This window comes from Coptis chinensis, chromosome 5, assembly GCF_015680905.1.
Source record: "Coptis chinensis isolate HL-2020 chromosome 5, ASM1568090v1, whole genome shotgun sequence".
Classification (NCBI taxonomy): Eukaryota; Viridiplantae; Streptophyta; class Magnoliopsida; order Ranunculales; family Ranunculaceae; genus Coptis; species Coptis chinensis.
In genome coordinates, this window is record NC_141460.1 from 34,039,552 (window position 1) to 34,059,619 (window position 20,068).

The 20,068-nt window shown below is 35.3% G+C and overlaps 2 protein-coding genes across 2 annotated transcripts; both read right to left on the reverse strand.

Moving 5' to 3' along the window:
- Window positions 1-8,488: 8,488 nt before the first annotated feature.
- On the reverse strand, window positions 8,489-13,595 carry LOC147497358 (uncharacterized). Its single transcript, XM_086562854.1, has 3 exons — window positions 13,418-13,595; window positions 9,107-9,231; window positions 8,489-8,950 (listed from the first exon to the last, which is right to left on the reverse strand). The coding sequence occupies exons 1-3, from the start codon at window positions 13,593-13,595 to the stop codon at window positions 8,489-8,491; spliced, it is 765 nt and encodes a 254-aa protein (XP_086418980.1).
- A 119-nt stretch (window positions 13,596-13,714) lies between these two features.
- On the reverse strand, window positions 13,715-14,308 carry LOC147497359 (uncharacterized). Its single transcript, XM_086562855.1, has one exon. It carries the CDS (start codon window positions 14,306-14,308, stop codon window positions 13,715-13,717), a length of 594 nt encoding a protein of 197 aa, XP_086418981.1.
- Between the last annotated feature and the right edge of the window lie 5,760 nt (window positions 14,309-20,068).

The following is a 20,068-nucleotide window of genomic DNA, read 5'->3' on the forward strand; positions in this document are numbered from 1 at the left end:
AGGCTCCATCCAGTAGATGATGACGATGAGTGTTTGTTGGAAACTAGGAATCAAGTGATAGTAAAAGCTGGACACATGCCCGCACCAATCAAGATTACCATTATTTTCCCTCATTATCAACATAAACAAGGAAAACCAATAAATGAGTATTCACGAGTATTCCACGTACTTAAGTGTCATATACACGAGTATTCCACATAAATTGTCATACCCTGGACTATATACTATATAAGATGTCATATGCAGGATTACTTCATAATTTTAACATACTAATATACTACTCAATGTGTCATATTCACGACTTCTTATAACTTATTAATGTTATCATACTTTAAATGTCATAATGTAGAGTAGTTCGTTTTGTGTATAGTGCATTATACCAAATAAAGTCTCATACTAACACAATGCAATATGCAACATGAAGTGTCTTTATGTGGGACTAGTTCTCATATAGTTAACATACTGAAATATGCCACATAAAGTGTCATATGTAGGACTAGTTCACATATGAGCTACGCCTCATATATATACTGCAGAAAGACTAACATACTAAACTATACAAAAAGAGCCCAAAAAGAGTTAGATCACTTTAACTAATTGAATTATGAGTGTTGAATTATACCACATAAAGTGTCATATCTAGAACTTTTGTCATATCAAAAGATGGGTGCACTTAAAACTTCACAAATAAATAAGAAATCACAATTCAGACAAGGAGACAGAAGAAATCAACTAACCTGATACTGAAGATTTAGGAAGATCAAAGTACACTAATAGAGAATAAAATTGGAGATGCAAACATAATTTAGGTGAGAGCGAGAGAGAAAATTGGAGTGGTGATGCCCGTCCATATTTTCTAGCTGAGAAACGAGAGAGAAAATTAGAGTTAGAGTGCGAGAGCGAAGAGTAGAGTGAGAGAAAAGGACTTTTTCACCAACCCCATTTTTTTTTTGGCTTAGAGCAAGAGAGATGTGAGATGTAATGTTACAATATTACCCTTAATTGTTCATTTTACCAAAATTTTGTCCGGTCACCCTAGGAAAATTTAAAATGAGTGTCTATAAATAAGACGCCCGTCCGGTCACACCCTAGCTTTAGACACTAAAGCTAGGGTGTGCTGGTTGGACGTGTGCGCTGGATTTATAGCCAATCATTTTAAATTTTCTAACCGGGTGACAAAGTTTTGGTAAACTGAACATTTAAGGGTAATATTGTAACATTACATCTCACATCTCTCTCGCTCTAAGCAAAAAAAAAATGGGGTTGGTGAAAAAGTCCTTTTCTCTCACTCTAATATTCTTCTCTCTCGCACTCTAACTCTAATTTTCTTATTACTGAGATAATATCAATAGAAATTCTCACACAGATGAATGAAATTTCAATAGAATGTATGTAATCAAAACGAACGAAGATATGAAACGCGGAACCAGAGAAAACATAAATCATGCATATAGAACTCTACTTGAGGAGTCTGGACATGCATTGATAAAGAAAACATATACGACTAATGCATAGACAAATATGCTTACATTTCTATTAAATTTCCTATAAAAATTAAGTTTGTTATTGTCAAGAATTTACATTAAAAAGAATGGTCTTACTTCTTATGAGCTGCAGCAAAAAATAGTTCATTGTGCAAGAAAACCACATCTCTCACAGTTTCCTTACCTGAAATTTTCAAATAAGCAAGTTAAAATAGGCTTGGGAATATGATTAAGCACACCATAAATAACTAGAAACCATACAACAAAAGCTATAAAAAGACTCATTCTGTGTTGTACATAACAACCCACTACCTCTCTCTCTTGGAGGACTTGTGATCATCTTGTAGAAGTAAACAAGATGACACTATATGTTAAGTATTTTATTATATAGGTTGTAGTTAGGAGCCTTCAACTTGTATGTGAAATTAACAAGGAGATATCACAACAATCAAATGATATCTTGTGATATATACCACTGATAACATGAAAACTAAGGGAAATGTCCAAACCTCATATATAAAGTAGAACCAGTACACTAAATGATATCACAAACACCCATCACTCAAATTCATCAAATAAACACACCCAAATCTTCAAAATTATTACATATAAACACTTACAAGCTAAGTTTTAACAGGGTAGTCATTTGGATGAACTTCATTACATCTCAATCGCACTACAAACATTTTAATCCAAAAACAAATAAAACGTAAAGAAAGGGGTTGATTGCTGACATGCAACGAGTGAAGAAGTAGCTTTGGCGAAAAGAATAAGTGCACGGGCACGTTGAAGAGGAGGGAGTTGGGAAAAGAACATCTGGTTCAGAAATGGATGATAAGAAATCTTGGAGATGAACTCTTAAATCTTCTGTGTGAAAGACGTTTATTTGCTACTTCTATTACTGATTCTGGTATTATTATTGAAACACCACTCTCTTCTCCATCTTTTTTGGCCTTGTCTTTTTTGTTTCGGACATTAAAGAGTTTTTGGAGAGAGTTCGTAGTGAGAGAGAGAGTTTAGGGAAGAGGGGGCATTTACATTTTTACCCTCACTATTGTTGTTGGCTAAAACTTAAACACTCGATCACAAATTTTAAAATGAGTGGTTCACAGCCCTGCGCACAGATACACCCAGCGCACCCTAGCTTTTCGGGGAACTTAATAGAATAAGGTTAAACTGTAACATTACCTAATTGACTTTCAAAATACCTTGCATTGTTGCTAAAAAAAATAAATGCATGCTATAAACTGAAATTGATATGATGGAGGGTTATTTAATATTGATATGATTTTATCGTGCATCCAACAAATGGAAATTGATAGGATGGAGGGTTATTTAATTTTGATATGATTTTATCGTGCATGCAATAAATGGAAATTGATTGTTTTGTTGTGAAATTGAAATGTAGTTTATCATATACAGAGAGTGAATCTCAAGGACAAAACGGACGCAAAAATCACTCCCAAGCCCAAACTTTTTTAATAATCAGTCACAAGGACCGGGTTAGGGTAAGTTCGATTTTACCCCTACACTATGAAAAAGTCTAGTTTCGACTCTAATTTAACCTGCCCACCATAAGTTTCGGCTCTAAGAAAAAAGATTCGGCTCTAATTTTCCATTCTCCTTCCTCGTTCGTTCTCTATCTCTCTCTAAACGGTGGATTGGATGCTTCCCTTTCTCTTCTAAGGTAGCCGCTGATAAGTGCTCAAAAAGTGCTATTTAACCCTCGATTATGCCTCTTGTTTAGCCATCTTAGTGGACTAATAATGTTTATAAGTTATGTTTTAAGATTCTACCGGTGGAAAAGAGAGTTTTGTAGAATATTAGAGAAAAAGGGGTAAAATTGAGCAATTCGGAGCATTAAGAATCACATGGGAAGCCCGTGGACAATCATGGAGAAGGCCAAGGAATTGAAGCTATTAAATATGCGACTTGGACCTATTTTAAGCCTATTTGGAAGCCCAAGGCCAAAGGATTCGTTGCTTGGAACAAAGCCCGCAAAAGATGATAGAAGGATAGAGCAGAAGAGAGAAAATAGGCTTATGCGTCTGGGACGCATAGATTGAGCGTCCAGACGCATTGATCAAGTCTGGGACGCATAGATCGAGCATCCAAATGCATTTATTAAGTCTGGGACGCATAAATAATGCGTCCAGACGCATGAATTGACACTGTAGCCAATTCCTTCTCAGTTTTGAAGACGAAGTCGGACTCTGGAAGAAGTCTATTTGTATTAGGAAACAAATGACGGTTTGGAATGCTTCTAGAGCTCATTGTAACCCCTATAAATAGAGGACCTAAGTGCCTCATGTAATTTGCCAATTCACTTATATTCTTGTCTCCAGAACTTGAGGCAGAGAGAGATTAATAATAAAAGATCGGTTTTAACTAGCTGAGTCTTAATAAATTAGTCTTTCTAGTCTTATGTTTCTTCTTCTTCTTCTGTTCTTCGTGTTCTTTCTTCTATATGGAAGGCTAATCTTCTCCTTCAAGGGAGGAGATGAAGCCGATGCTTAAGGTTTAATGATTCTTCTGGTTTATGGTGTTCTTCAATCAGGTTAGTTCTTTATGTTTTTAGTTATTAGTTCCATTCCCTTTTGAGGGGGATGGAAGTATAGATTAAGATTTTTATTTATTACAATTGAATATCATGCTAGTTTAGGGTTTATTTATTGCAATTGAATATTTGCTAGTAACATGCTTTTATTTATTGCAATTGAATATAATGCTAGAATAGAGTTTTATTTATTGTAATTGAATATTATACCTATTATTCTCTACTTTTCTTCTAGTTGTGTAGTGTTTTAGAGTAAGGGAAGTATTCCTTGTGTTTGCCTTAGATGGTGATTAATTGAATAGCTGCCCAAGCTCACATAAAAGGAAAGAAGATACTAGTAACATGAACATAGGAACAAGCTTGAGTAGAGTTAATTGTTTAACGATGTTTCACCCAAAAAGGCATCGGCACTCGCTCGATTGCCCGATTGTAGTCTACTTGGAGAACAACATGAAGCAAAAGGTAATTGAATCAAAAGCATTGGTGGATTTGAATCTCTTGAATCTATCTCTCTCATATTCTTTCTCCTTATTTCCAATTCTTAGCTTTAGTATAAGTTTAGTTAGTTTAGTTTAGTTTAGCATTAGAATCTAAAATCTCTACAATTATAGTTTTAATCCTCAAACCCCCTTTCAGTCCCTCGTCCTTCATATAAACATACACTTAAAAGTGGAACGATACCCTACTCATCCTTTACTTATTAAGGGATAATTAGGTTTTGATACGCTTCTTTTTGTTCAAAGACCATCATCTATCTACATCATCCATATACCACATCTCACACACAAAAAGAGGCTGGTCAGCAGCGCGAACCCAATCCGCACAGTTTTCCTCTTCTTTCCAAGCCATCATCTTTTATTTCTCTTACAAAAGTGAGATTGATGAAAGCAAGATGATTTAGTCAAATAACAAAAGCGAGATTAACGAAAGAAAGGAGAATGAGATTGAGAATGTGATAAGAGCCCAAAACTGTAGTTTTAACCCCTTAACAATAATACTTTTAGACCAATTATGCGAGTAATAAATAAGAGTTAATGTTGATTACATGTTTTTATGTATTTCAGGCATTGAAGTCAATTATGTGCAAAAATGTGCCACTTTGGCGAGATAAAAGAGCAAGGGTTGGTTGCTAAGAAGTTTTGTGATTAAAGGCCAAGATTCAAAGAGAAAAAGCCTTTGTAAAGCCCGGTCAAAAGCTGAAAAGTCAAAGTCAACGCGGGCAGAAACAGCACACAAAAGTCAGCAGAACTTTCGAAGACCGTATTTTTGGACTCAGACCTTGGAATTGGGCCTACCTTATGTCAAAATGACCGGCTCGGGAAGATCTTTCCAATGGTTTAAATCTTGACCCAATCAGAGGAGCATAAGTAGACAAAAAGTCTGTTGAAGTCAAAGCGAGCTGAAAAGGGCCCTGTGGACTGAAGAAATTGGGCTTTGGGCTCGATTTTTGGGCCCAAAACATGGATCCTCAGCCCATGCACGAAAATGTGGATCTGGTCTCCTCCATTTCCACACACAAGACTTAGCTCTTAAGTATGAATTAGCTTAGGATAGAAGGTAGCCATTAGAGCATAGTTTCTAGATCTAGTTTTGAGAATTTTTATTAGTTAATTAATTAGTTTTTCATATCTTGTTTTAGATTAGTTATTTGAATCATTGTTTATCATTCATTAGATAAATAAAATAGTTAGTTCTTGATAATTTTGATTTTGATATTTAAAATTGCTTAGATCTATTTTCAATTCTTGTTTGTTATTCATTTCTTAGTTGTTTAATTTCGAATTGAATTCTTGAGTAGATTGATATAGTAAAGTTATAATCTTTATATTATGTTTTATTCAATTTCATATGGAAATGATAGTTTGATGAATCAAGGCTAAACCTCCATTAGAGGGGTTTGATGAAGCCTTGATGAAAACTTGATTGTGTAGTGTAGAATCGTTGTAAGAGTCTATTTCACCTAGAAGGTTGTTGATTTGCCATGAGAATGGGTTGGACTTCCTCACATGCTAGTCATTATTTGGTAGAGATTGCCATGATTGATTAGGGATTAGAACGACCAATTCTTATAGTAAGAACGTAAGAATTGGATTACAATAATCTATGCTAGTTTATTAAGTTGGATTCAAGGTGGATTCAATCCCCCCTAATTCTGTATCTAGATTCAAACCTTAGTATTCCGTAGCACTTCGTAGTTGAATCATTATAGTTAGTATCTTGTTATTTGAATTCACATCGTAGTATAATTCCCTTCGTAAAACTCTCATTGACTTTGGTAGGATTGATAGTCGTAGAAAACATCGAATACGAAAGAACTAGGAGTGGAACGAATCTTTTACTCCACTCTATTTCGATAGACTCGAGAGTAGAAATCTTTGATAAACACTATCTTCGTATAAGTTTTAGTTTTACTTACGTTTGAATTTTATCATTTATTCGTGAGTAGAACTATTCAAATTTTGTCGTTAATCAAATTTTACGATATCAGAATGTAATAGTGAAGAGCATGTTTTATTCATGTATCAAGGTTTTTTTTTTAATTTTTATCGGTGGCGTTGTAGATTCTATACTCTATAGTGTCGTGGGTGATGGTATGTGTATTTATGTTGCTGGCTGGTTCTGGGTTGAGTTCATTGTAAACTTTCTTTGTATAAGTGTGTGTCAGTGATGTGTGTGAGTGGTCTTTTGGTATTGAATGATACAATCTATTTTGTAATGAATGTGTGTCAGTGATGTGTCAGTGCTCATTGTTCATACCCCCAATTACGAACATTAGCTATGAACAATGAGTGTTCATACCTATTGGAGATATGAACAATCGTTGTTCATACCTTTAAGCAGGTATGAACACTCATACCCCCAATTACGAACATTAGCTATGAACAATGAGTGTTCATACCTATTAGAGATATGAACAATGGAAGTTCATAGCTCATGACGATGAACAATCATTGTTCATAGTCCAATTGTGGTATGAACAAAGAATATTCATAACTTATGACTATGAACATTGATTGTTCATAGTACGTACAGTATGGACTATGAATGAGCTATGAACAATGAGTGTTCATAGCTACCGAACTATGAACAATCACTGTTCATAGTCCAATTGTGATATGAACAAAGAATGTTCATAGCTCATTACTATGGACAATCATTGTTCATAGTCAATTGTGGTATGAACAAAGAATATTCATAGCTCATGACTATGAACATTAATTGTTCATAGTACAGTATGGACTATGAACACTCATTGTTCATAGTTAGCTATGAACAATGAGTGTTCATTGTTACCGAACTATGAACAATCACTATTCATAGTTCAATTGTGATATGAACAAAGAATGTTCATAGCTCATGATTATGAACAATCATTGTTCATAGTCCAATTGTGGTATGAACAAAGAATATTCATAGCTCATGACTATAAACATTGATTGTTCATAGCACGTACAGTATAGACTATGAACACTCATTGTTCATAGCTCATAGCTATGAACAGGAGCTATGAACAATGAGTGTTTATAGCTACCGAACTATGAACAATCACTGTTCATAGTCCAATTGTGATATGAACAAAGAATGTTCATAGCTCATAATACGTACAGTATGGACTACGAACACTCATTGTTCATAGCTAATAACTATGAACAGTTAGTGTTCATAGCTATCGAATTATGAACAATCACTGTTCATAGTCTAAGTGTGATATGAACAAAGAATGTTCATAGCTCACGACTATGAACAATCATTGTTCATAGTCCAATTGTGGTATGAACAAAGAATATTCATAGCTCATGACTATGAACATTGATTGTTCATAGTACGTACACTATGGACTATGAACAAGGGGCGGATTGAGGATTTTAGATCAAGGGGGGCTACCATGGAGTTAACCTTTAAATATTTTTTTAGGAACCAATAATCAATGTCTACGGAAAATTATCTGAATATCTATTTGAGTTCATAATTAGCTAGCATCGATAAACAAAAGAGTTATCACTTTATTACCTTACCCAAAATGGACAAAAGAGTGTTTTCACTATAGACCTAGACAAACATAACAAAGAAATGTGCAAGAATAACATAGCACATTAGCATCACACTAGTGAAGTTTTGACCTGCGTGGATTCTTATCAAATACATCTATTATATCAACTTCTTTAGCAAATTCCCATTCAATGTAAAGCCATGCAATCTGCAAGAAATTCATCTCCCATTTTGTTACGAAGTCGTGTTTTGAGCAATTTCATAGCTGAGAATGCTCGTTCTGTAGTTGCCATGGAAACAGGATGTGCCAAGGCAAGACAAATCAATCTATCAATCAAATAATAGATCTTTATCTTTCTTGTTTCAACTAGTCTTTGACATAATTCGGAGATGGTAGACAATTTCTAAAAAAGAGGATGCTTGAGCACATCAAGTTTGTAATGTTGCAGTTGACTTCTCAAATGATGTATCTCTTGCTTCGTAAAGTCTCCATAATAAAACTTTTTGCGAGTTTGCAAATATCATCAATGTAGAAGGACTTAAAAGCATCTTTCGGATCCAAAGTGGAACTAAGATAAAGAAGCTCTATTGTTTCTTCTGGAAATCTGTTCTTTAATTCCACCAACTGGTAATCTATTACAACATTAAATAACTCGACACGATAGTGATGCTCAACTGTAATGTAATCTTTCTGCTGGCAAGAACGACATGTATCCGCCATGTGTCGAGCACCCATATCAGGCATATCAATGTCATGCTTTTTGCAAAACAAAATCACATCGCTAAGGAAAACGTCCCAAGAAGATCCTCTTAATTCTTGAAGAAGTGCTTTCATACTGATGACTAAGCTGATAGCATTTAAAATGTCTTGGGACTCTTCTTGCAGGGCTTTACATAAGACATTAGTAATTTCCATAGTCTTATGCAATAAATGAAAAAGAAAGACAAACTCAAAACTTTTCATTGCAAGAATAGCACCTTTAGCTTCCCCACGTATAGAGTTGTTTGACCCGTTCTTCATGACGCTTTAAAGAACTATACAAATTGAATCAAACATCTCTTTCAGGCTACAAACCAAAGCAAAATGAGAACTCCATCTAGTATCTCCTGCTCGTTGCAAAGTAGAAACTTGATTAGCTCCTTTTCTAGTAACAAGTTCACCACTAGCTACCAGCTTATCAATTTCATTTTTCCGAGTATCTGATAACCCATAAAAACTCAATTAGATTACTCTAACCTTATTCTTATGGTATCAATTATTTATTTCCTACTCTCACATATATATTCATGCAATATATAGAGTACGAAATCGTTCCACTCTTAATCTATCTAGACTTGAACGAATTCAATTAATCAAACACAAGGAAATAATTGTGTGAACAATGAAAGTAGTGTTGTGATTTATTTAAACTAAAACTAATTATAAATTAAACTAATTTAACTAAGCAATTAAAAGGTGAATTTAATGAATTGGAAGAACATAGAGGGGGAAAATTCCATCATGTAATTCGATTGGTTATTAGTTAGTCATCGAATCGAATATTGATCCCTAGTGAATACCAAGTCCTCTCGAATCAAGGTTCCACTAGCATGAGAGTTTAGCTCCACCACAAATCTCTTTGATGGTGGCTCTAAACTCTAGTTCATCATTATGAGGTTTATCTCTAAACACTCATAATAATGAACTTGAAACTCTATTCTAAATGACAACTATTCTAACAAGCAATCATCCTTACATGGCTTCTTTAACCTCCTCTAATGGAGTTTTTAGCCTAGTTTCATTGGATTCATTGACAATAAACAATAATAGGAAGACATAATTAAATTAAACTAAACTTGATTAAATGAATAGATCAAATAGTCTAAGAATCAACATGAATTAAAACTGAAATTACAACTAATGTAGAACTAAGATTATGAATATAGCTAATTAACTTTATTGATGTAATGAATAGCAATAACAATAATTCAATAACTAAATTAAACAAGATAATAAAAACTAATTAATTAATTGATTCTCAAAACTAGATCTAGATGAAAACTATTCTCTAATGGCTACTTGCTACCTAAACTAAGGATTACTTCTGAGCTAAGTCTTGTGTGTTGAAATGGAGGAGACCAGATCCACATTTTCGTGCATGGGCTGAGGAGCCATATTTTGGGTAGGAAAATCGAGCCCAAAGCCCAATTTCTTCAGTCCACTTAGCCTTTTTCAATTGGATTTGACTTTAACAGACTTTTCGTCTGCTTATGCTCTTCTGATTGGGTCAAAGCTTAGACCATTGGAAAGCTCTTTCCGAGCCAGTCGTTTAGACATAAGGTAGGCCTAATTCTGAGGTCTGAGACCAAAGATACGGTCTTCGGAAGTTCTGCTAACTTTTATGCGCTATTTCGGCCTGCGTTGACTTTGACTTTTCAGTTTTGACTGAGCTTTACAAAGCCTTTTTCTCCTTGAATCTTAGCCTTTAATCACAGAACGTCTTAGCAACCAACCCTTGCTTCTTTATCTTGCTAAAGTGACACATTTCTGCACATAAAAGCCTGAAATACATAAAAGCATGTAATCAGCATTAACTTTTATTTATTACTCACATAATTGGTCTAAAAGTACTATTGTTAAGGGGTTAAAACTACAGTTTTGGGCTCTTATCAATATCTTCCAACTCCTGTTTACGCTTAGGCGCAACATGAAGATTAACAATGGAAGCCAACTTGGAAAAAAACAACCAAACATTAGAAACATCTTTAGAAGCCGCAACTAGAGTAAGTTGTAGACGATGTGCAAAGCAATGCACATAATATGCATATGGACACTCCTTTAGAAACAATGCATGTAATTCATTCTATTGACCACACATATTGCTAGCACCATCATAACCTTGATCTCTCATATTTATAATATGCAAATTATGGCGAGCAAGGATATTGCATATAACTTCTTTCAAAGTTAAAGCACAAGTGTTTTTAACACCAACAATACCAAGAAAATGCTCTCTAACAAAACCACCTCTATCAACAAATCTTAGGACAATCGCCATTTGCTCCTTGTTTGAATTATCTTGTGTTTCATCAACAAAGACACAAAATGTTGCATCACCAATTTCCTCACGAATTCTCTCTCTCACTTTATCAGCATAGATATGCAAAAGTGTCTTTTGAATTGAATGTGAGGTATATGTGGCATTTCTCAGAGCATCTTTTAATAATTCTACAACCTTGTCATTCAACATCACTGCAAATCCCAACACTCCCTTGAAATTTCCACCATTTTTTTATTTTTTGGACTCGTCATGGCCTCTAAAAGAAATCCATTGTAGTGCAAGAAATTGAATACACTGAAGAATAGCTTTGACTAGCAAACGGTTCTTAACAACCTCCTCTTTGGATAATGTATTTAACACATTATCTATATGTCGAGAAAGATTCATGAAATTTTCACAAGCTATCATCGCTGACCTATGAGGTGAGCATGGACCTCCTTCATGTTGCAAAAAGGAACACTTCTTTCCATTATTAATCTTCTTCCAACATTTAAAACCTTCAACAGTGAATGCAGGATGCTTCGGCAGATTTGTTTCAAATATAAAACATGGAAAACAATAAGCTCTATCCGTATAGAGTGAGTACTCTAGCCAAGGAAAGAATGTGAACCAAGAGGAGTTGAACCGGCGAGTTTATTTTCTGAATATGGTGGATGGATACTCTTTCTCACAAAGTTCAAGTAGCCAACGCCCCTTTCCAAGAAAAGCTCGTCTAACATCATCTTGTTGATTAACTGATAAAAGTAAAATTATAGTTTTACCTACGAATAAGTAACGAGACTCAACGCAAGTAAAACTAAAACTAATTTACGCTTAATATATCAAAGTTTTCTACTCTCGATGCTATTGCAATATAGTTTGAATAGAAAGTTCATTCCACTCCTAGTTCTTTAGAATTCAATATTAACTACGATTATCAGTCTACCAAAGTCGATGAGAGTAACGATTATATAATTATGCTAACAACGATGGAAATGACGTAATCGAAATGTTCTAAATAATAAGATGAAAATTAAAATACTAAGGTTTGAATCTAGATAAAAAATTAAGAGAATTTGATTCCACCTTAACTTGACTTAATTTACTAACGAAGAATTGTCGTAATCCGAATTGTAATGTTTCCGCATAACAATTGGGTGTTTCTAATCCCTAATTGTTCATGGTAATCTCTACCAACTAACAACTAGCATGTGAAGCAATCAAACTCATTCCCATGGTGAACTAATTACTTCCTAAAATGGAATAGAATATTACGAACTATTCTACGCTAACAACAATCAAATTTTCATCAAGATTTTTTCAAACCCCTCTAATGGAGGTTGTAGCCTTGAATAATTATACTATCATTTCTAACACAAGAACACATAGAACAACCCATTATTGAAGAAATGATTAACTTATAAATCTAATTTAACAATAATAATAATGATTCCAAATGAATTAAAATAAGATTTAAAACTAAATTAGAACTAAGATAATGATTAACTAATTATCAATGAAAACAACTAATTATGAATTTAAGACAACTAAACTAAATCAGAATTGAATCAGTAAACTAAATTGAAATGAAAACTAATAATTTATTATAAAACTAAATATGATTCTAAATAATATTCATTCTTTGTTCTAACTAATCTATTGGAATGGAAAACTAATTCTATCAAGTAAAAAAACTAGATCTAAAACAAGTTGTTGGATAATGGCTAACTAAAAAAACTAGATGCTTAAGAGCTAAGTCTTGTGTCTTAAAATGGAGGAGACAAGATCCACTTTTTCGTGCATGGGCTGAGGAGCCATCTTTTGGGCCGGAAAATCGAGCCCAAAACCCAATTTCTTCAGTCCACGGAGGTCTTTTCAGCTGGATTTGACTTCAATAGCATTTTTGTCCACTTTTGCTACTTTGATTTGGTCAAGGCTTAGATCATTGGAAAGCTCGTTCCAAGCCAGTCGTTTTGACATAAGGTATGTCCAATTCCAAGGTCTGAGTCCAAAGATACGACTTCTGGAATTCTGCTGACTTTTGTGCGCTAATTTTGCCCGTGTTGACTTTGACTCTTTAGCTTTGACCGGGCTTTAAAAAGGCTTTTTCTCCTTGAATCTTGGCCTTTAATCATAGAACTTCTTAACAACCAACCTTTGCTTTTTTATCTCGCAAAAGAAATGCATTTCTACACATATTCGACTCCAATACCTGAAATACCCAAAAACACGATAACAGTACTAACTCTTACTTATTAATCACATAATTGGTCAAAACCAATATTGTTAAAGAAGTTAAAACTACAGTTTTGGGCTCTTATCATTAACCAGGTAATTATATATTGGAGTACGTTTATCCGGATTACGTTCAAATAAAAATGTGGAGTCAACTTCTTCAACACTAACTCTTTGAGCTTGAGAAAAAGGTTCAACTTGCTCAATTTCAACAACTTGAACTTGTGAAGGAGGTTGACCATCTCTATCAAGTCTTGAAATATCAAGAGTAGATGTAGAAGTTACATCATTTCCCGGGGTGGCATCCATGGGTTTAAAGAAGAAAAACATGGTTTTCATTTTCTTACGAGCTTGATGTTCAGACATTCTTTTTTTTTGAAGCATTTAGAGGTTAGGCTGACCTCAACCTGCATTAAAGAAAAAGAAACTCATGTTCTCAAATACATTTTCCCTTGTGCGTCCTCCTTTACCATTTCTGATATTTCATAGTCTAAAGGAGGTAGGAAATACAAAATAGAATTCTCATGTTCCTTGCTTAGCTTTGAGAAGTAATCAGCAACTCGGTTTGATTCCCTGAACACATGTTTAAAATCCACCCATTCAAAGTGTAACTTCAAACAGGCAATAGCAGCCACTATGTTGAGGCAGTACCAAGGCGGCTCCTCTGCTCCAGTAATAGATCCTACTGCTCCCTTCGAGTCTGAGCATACACAAATCCTCCTCGCTCCTATCTGGATTGCTCCCTTCATTCCAGCTTCAACTGCTAGCAACTCTTGGGTGATAACCGATCTTTTAGTCGAGTTCCCTGTAAACACTAGTTTGACGGCACCGAATTCATCTCGAATAACACCACCATACCCATTCGCGTCAGCTGAAACTGACCCATCCGTGTTGACCAGTAAATCCCCTGGTTTGCGGCTTGGACCATTTGCACCACACCGGAGCCTTGTATTGTATTGCACTTGGATACCGATCCGTCGGAAGTACCTTTCTTCGCTCTGTTCGTGCACTTCAGTCAACATGATTTGTAGATCGTCTTCATCTCGACTTGATCTTTGCACCTACCTGCGCTTCTGAGTGCCGCTTCTGCTGAAATTTCCTTAAGTTCCTCTCTCTCCAGATGGCATATATTGTGGCAGAGGTTACTGCTCTAGTAATCTCAGATTCAAGCGAGGTGATAACTATAAAATGTATAGTTTACCTACGAAATGAACGATGAATTCAAGTGCGTAAGTAAACTAAAACTAATCTTTTACTATCTCAATTATCAAAGCTTCTACTCTCGATGCGAATTGCACTAAGTGGAGTAGGAAGTTCGTTCCACTCCTAGTTCCCTAGCATGGATTGTTTTCTAAGTCTAAGAAATCAGTCTTAAGTCAATGAGAGCTTTACGAAATGTTATGCTAACAAGACGCGTTATTTTAAATAACTAGATATAATAAATAACAAGATAAAATATAAACTAAGGTTAATAACGAAGCTACGGAAATACGATTGTTTGAATCTAGATAAAGGATTAGAGGGAATTGAATCCACCTCGACTCCAACTTAACAACCTAGTGTAGAATGTTGTATCTCAATTCTCACGTTCTTACGGCAGAAATTCGAAGTTCTAATCCCTAGTGTTCATGGCATTCCTGGGATACTAACTAGCATGTGAGGTCGCCCACCCATTCTCATGGCTTAAACATGACCTTCTAGAGTGGAATAGATTCTACAACCAATTCTATACTAAACAACTAAGTCTTCATCAAGGCTTCATCAACCCCTCTAATGGAGGTTTTAGCCTTGATTCATCAAACTAACATTTCCCATTGAATCTAAACTAAACATAATATAAAGCATTGAAATTTACTTAATTAAACAATAATGAAATCTAAATTAATGAATAAAATGAAATAAGAACAAGAATTGAAATTAGATCTAGAAATGGAAATGACAAAAATCGAAATTGATAAAAAATACTACTTTATTGATCTAATCAAATGAAGAACAAGATTCAAAGGTTTAATCTAATACAATGAATTGAAACTAATTAAATTAAGTTCTAAAACTAATTAATGGAGGCTAACTAATCTAGGTCTAACTATCTACCTAACCTAACTGCCATTAACAATGAGTTAAGCTTTTGTTTTTATACATCCAGATCCAAAAATCGTGCATGGGCTTGGAGCCATGTTTTGGGCCAGAGAATCAGGCCCAAAACCCAATTCTTTCAGTCCAAAAAGGCCTCTTCAGCTGCAGTTGGCTTCCACAGACTTTTCGTCCACTTCTGCTCCTCTGATTGGGTCAAGGCTTGGACCATTGCAAAGCTCTTTCCGATCCGGTCGTTTTGACATAAGGTAGGCCTCAATCCGAGGTCTGAGTCCAAAGATATGGCATTCGGAAGTTCTGCTAACTTTTGCTCCTTTATCTCGCTAAAGTGGCACATTTCTGCACATAATGGACTTTGAAGCCTGAAATGCATAAAAACACGTAATCAGTATTAACTCTTACTTATTATTCACATAATTGGTCTAACAATATGATTATTAAGGGGTTAAAACTACAGTTTTGGGCTCTTATCAAACCACCCCAAACAGCATTTTGCTTGTCCTCAAGCAAAGATGAGAAATTAGAATAAGTGACCAAAAATGGAGTTCTAACTACTCTCGTTTCGCTGAGTGCGATTGCATTGACTATATGCAACAAGGCCTTAAACCACTAGGAATTCCCTAGTGGACGAGTTATAGCCTCGTGAGAGTTTTCCAGTGAGGTACTCACAAACTTCATCTATACTACAACGACTAAGAAAATAAAACTATTGTTTCTTTATTCATGCTCAACTATCTATACATCTCTCTAGCAATTGAATAAGAATAACCAAGTCAGAAACCTAAGCTAATATATGCATAATAATCTATCATCTACAATAAACATATACACAATGAGTAGTACTATAAAATGTTTAGCGAGGTTTGTTTTCGAGAACTTCGGAATAAGCGTCCTTAAGTAGGTTCTCACAATAATAGTCAAGAAACAACACTCTGATTTTTCCACTCAAGTTTAAGCTACTCCGGTGTAATGCGGTGGGCACACTTTACCTTACAATCTCAATGACACACAGGAAGCGGAGTCGATCAAACACATCCGCCACTTACTATCACACTAACCTATTCCTAATTGAGCTAGAGGTCTTTATTAGGTGTTATTTCACGGGGATTAGGAGATGGTTTAAAAAGGAAGGAAATGGATATTCAAAAGGACAAGTCTGAGATAATAGAGTCTTCATATTATGTAACTAGAGAAAACCTTGTTATTTACTTTTGCTTCTACACTTTGTTTCCATCCTTAGCCATATTTTTTTTTCTTTTCTTTGGCTTTTGACTCCCTTTTATTCTATTTTTGGAGTTTTTATTTTATTTCTATTTTTATTTTTCTTTTCTTTGGATGGAAACTTATTTTCTTTATTTTTAGCATGATCCAAAACATAACAGTTCCTATGTTCATGGACAGGCTACCAAGGGCGACGTTATATTCCTCTTGGTCGACGATACGGAAAATGCCTGCCCCATACGACTCATGCAAAAACTCATAAGTGTAGACATACATATTATCTACCCAATAGCACCATGGGTCTTGTATTTCAGCGGGCATAGCAAGTCCAAGAACAAATGCTAGCAAGAACCATAAGCCGCCTTCCAAATTTTACGCGTGTGTGTGACTTTCACGAAACAAAGCACCATAAGTAGTGCTTTGAAACAAATCTTTGAAAGACTGTTCCAAGATTATTATAGGAGATGTCATCTCGAACTACGCTCTGGAACAGCTGCGAATGAACAGGGAACAACCCGCGGAAAACTGGAATTTTTTTCGGGTCGACGGAAGTCGTCGGCGTGGACTTTGACTTTTCATCTTGACCGGGCTTTACAAAGGCTTTGTCTTCTTGAATCTTGGCCTTTAATCACCGAACTCCTTAGTAACCAACCATTGCTCCTTTATCTCATCAAAGTGGCACATTCCTGCACATAATTGACTTTGAAGCCTGAAATACATAAAAACACGTAATCAGTCTTAACTTTTACTTATTACTCACATAATTGGTCTAAAAGTATGACTGCTAAGGGGTTAAAACTACAGTTTTGGGCTCTTATCAACCACCCCAAACAAGCATTTTGCTTGTCTTCAAGCAAATATGAGAAATTAGCATAAGTGACCAAAATGGAGTTCTATCTACTCTCGTCTCACTGAGTCGCGATTGCATTGACCATATGCAACAAGGCCTTAAACCACTAGGAATTCCCTAGTGGGACGAAGTTATAGCCTCGTGAGAGTTTTTCGATGAAGGTACTCACAAACTTCATCTATACTACAACGACTAAGAAATAAAACTATTGTTTTCTCATTCATGTCTCAACTATCTATACCTCTCACTAGCAAATACATAAGAATAACCCGGTCGGAATGTAACCCTAAGCTAATATATGCATAATAATCAATCATCTAAAATAAACATATAACAATGAGTAATACTATGAAATGTAATAGCAGGTCCGTTTCTGAAACTTCGGAATAAGCGTCCTTAAGTAGGTCCTCACATAAATGTCAAGACAAAACCACTCTGATTTTTCCACTCAAGTTTATTTGCTCCGATTAATGCGGTGGGCACACTTTACCTTACAATCTCAATGACAACAAGGAAGTCGGAGTCGATCAAACACATCGCCACTTACTATCACACTAACCTATTCCTAATTGAGCTAAAGGTCTTTATTAGGTATCATGGGGATTAGGAGATGGTTTAAGAATGAAGGAAATGGATATTCAAAAGGACAAGTCCGAGATAATAGAGTCTTCATATTATGTAACTTAGAAAACCTTGTTATTTACTTTTGCTTCTACACTTTGTTTCCATCCTTAGCCATATTTTTCTTTTTTCTTTTCTTTGGCTTTTGACTCCCTTTTATTCTATTTTTGGAGTTTTATTTTATTTCTATTTTTATTTTTCTTTTCTTTGGATGGAAACTTATTTTCTTTATTTTCCTGAAGCACTAACTAATTTTTGTTTACACAGTTTTTTTCTCTTCTTCTTTCTTCATCATTCTATTCTCAGACTTATTCTAAATTGGGTAGGTTGATTTTTTTTTTTTTTTATTTTGTTTTGTTTTTGTAACAGGGTAAAGGAATTGTGGTTTATGGAAGGGCTAATGAAAGGCTCGATTGGGCTTAACTAGCGGAAAATAATTCATAGGTTTGAATTTCTGGCTATATCGATCCAAAGAGGGCCTAAATTCTCGCTTAGGATATGGTTTAGTGATCAAGCAAGTGGACGTGTGAATTCTCTATCCGGATTTTACTTCTCCCTTGTGTCATTTCTCAAATGTTTCACTCATATAAGACTTTTAGGCTATATTCTCACAGGATTTGTAGAATAAGTACTCTAGCCTAGATTTGAGAAAAACTTATTGCTAACAATCATAGATACTCATGTAATATATTTATAGATAGATGTAAAGATTATTACCTATATATTAACCTAAGTTTCTAACAATTATTCTCGAATGGACTACATTGAGACTTCTAGATTGTTAAGAGCATGGAGAAAGAAACAATACCAATATTCCTAAGTGTATAGCATAACTTATTTATTTATATTTTTTGAATTTTTGAAATTTTAACTAGAAAACAAATGCATATTATACATATTTATATCCTAGCAGATGTCTTAATTACACGTGTTTCTATGCTCCCCCAAACAAGAAGCATGCTTTGTCCTCAAAGCATTTAAATAAAGAGGGTAGGAAAAATACCATTGAAGAAGCGTGGAAATTCGTAAACATCCGCAAAACAAGGTTAGAACGTACTAATATAGGAAATAAAACTGACTCAACTCTATACGAGTTCTACCCATTATGGGGTTAAAAGAATGAAATTGCTTGGGACATTAGCAGACACTAACAGAAACTAAAAACTTACCTCCACTCCCGCTGTTATTCATCATATTCGTCATCCTCTACTTCTATAAAGAAGTGAGGCTCCTTCGCGTCCTGCCATGCTATGATAATTTGCCAGGCTTCACGCCATTTATCATCTATGGTTGCTAACCTATTAAGTGCCACTTGGTCTGATGGGGTGTAGGGTGCAACCTGGTGAGGTTGTATCCGCCACCCTTGCCAAGTCATTGCACGGAAAGATCGAATAATACTATTGGTGGGTCGCACCGTGTCTACCCTAATCCAATCCGTGAAACGTGTACAAAAAACAGGAAAGAAACATAGCATAATATTGAAATTAAAACGAGGGCATAAGAAGGTACTTATGCCTCATGGTATGGCTCGTGCTAAACTAGACATCAAAGTTCTGGGAAGGTCATAGAACCGGCGTCCCGTGGCTAAAGCAAGGAAAACGCTGCAAGTGGCGTCATTCACAGAAGAAAAACGCCATTCCCCTAAAATGTTTAGCATAATCCAAAACATAACAGTTCCTATGTTCATGGACAGGCTACCAAGGGCAACGTTATAGTCCCCTTGGTCCTCAATACGGAAAATGCATGCCCCATAAGCCTCGTGCAAAGACTCATAAGTGTAGACATGCATATTATCGACCCAATAGCACCATGGGTCTTGTATCTCGGCCGGGCATAGAAAGTCCAAGAACAAATGCTAGCAAGAACACGGTAGTTTCCATTGGTTCATCGTCAATGTTGATGGAGAACACTTGTTCTCCATCCGGTCTCTCAAAGAAAATGCAGTTATTATAAAAATAAGATGCAAGTCTTTGGAGAATAAAGTTCAGCCGGTCTT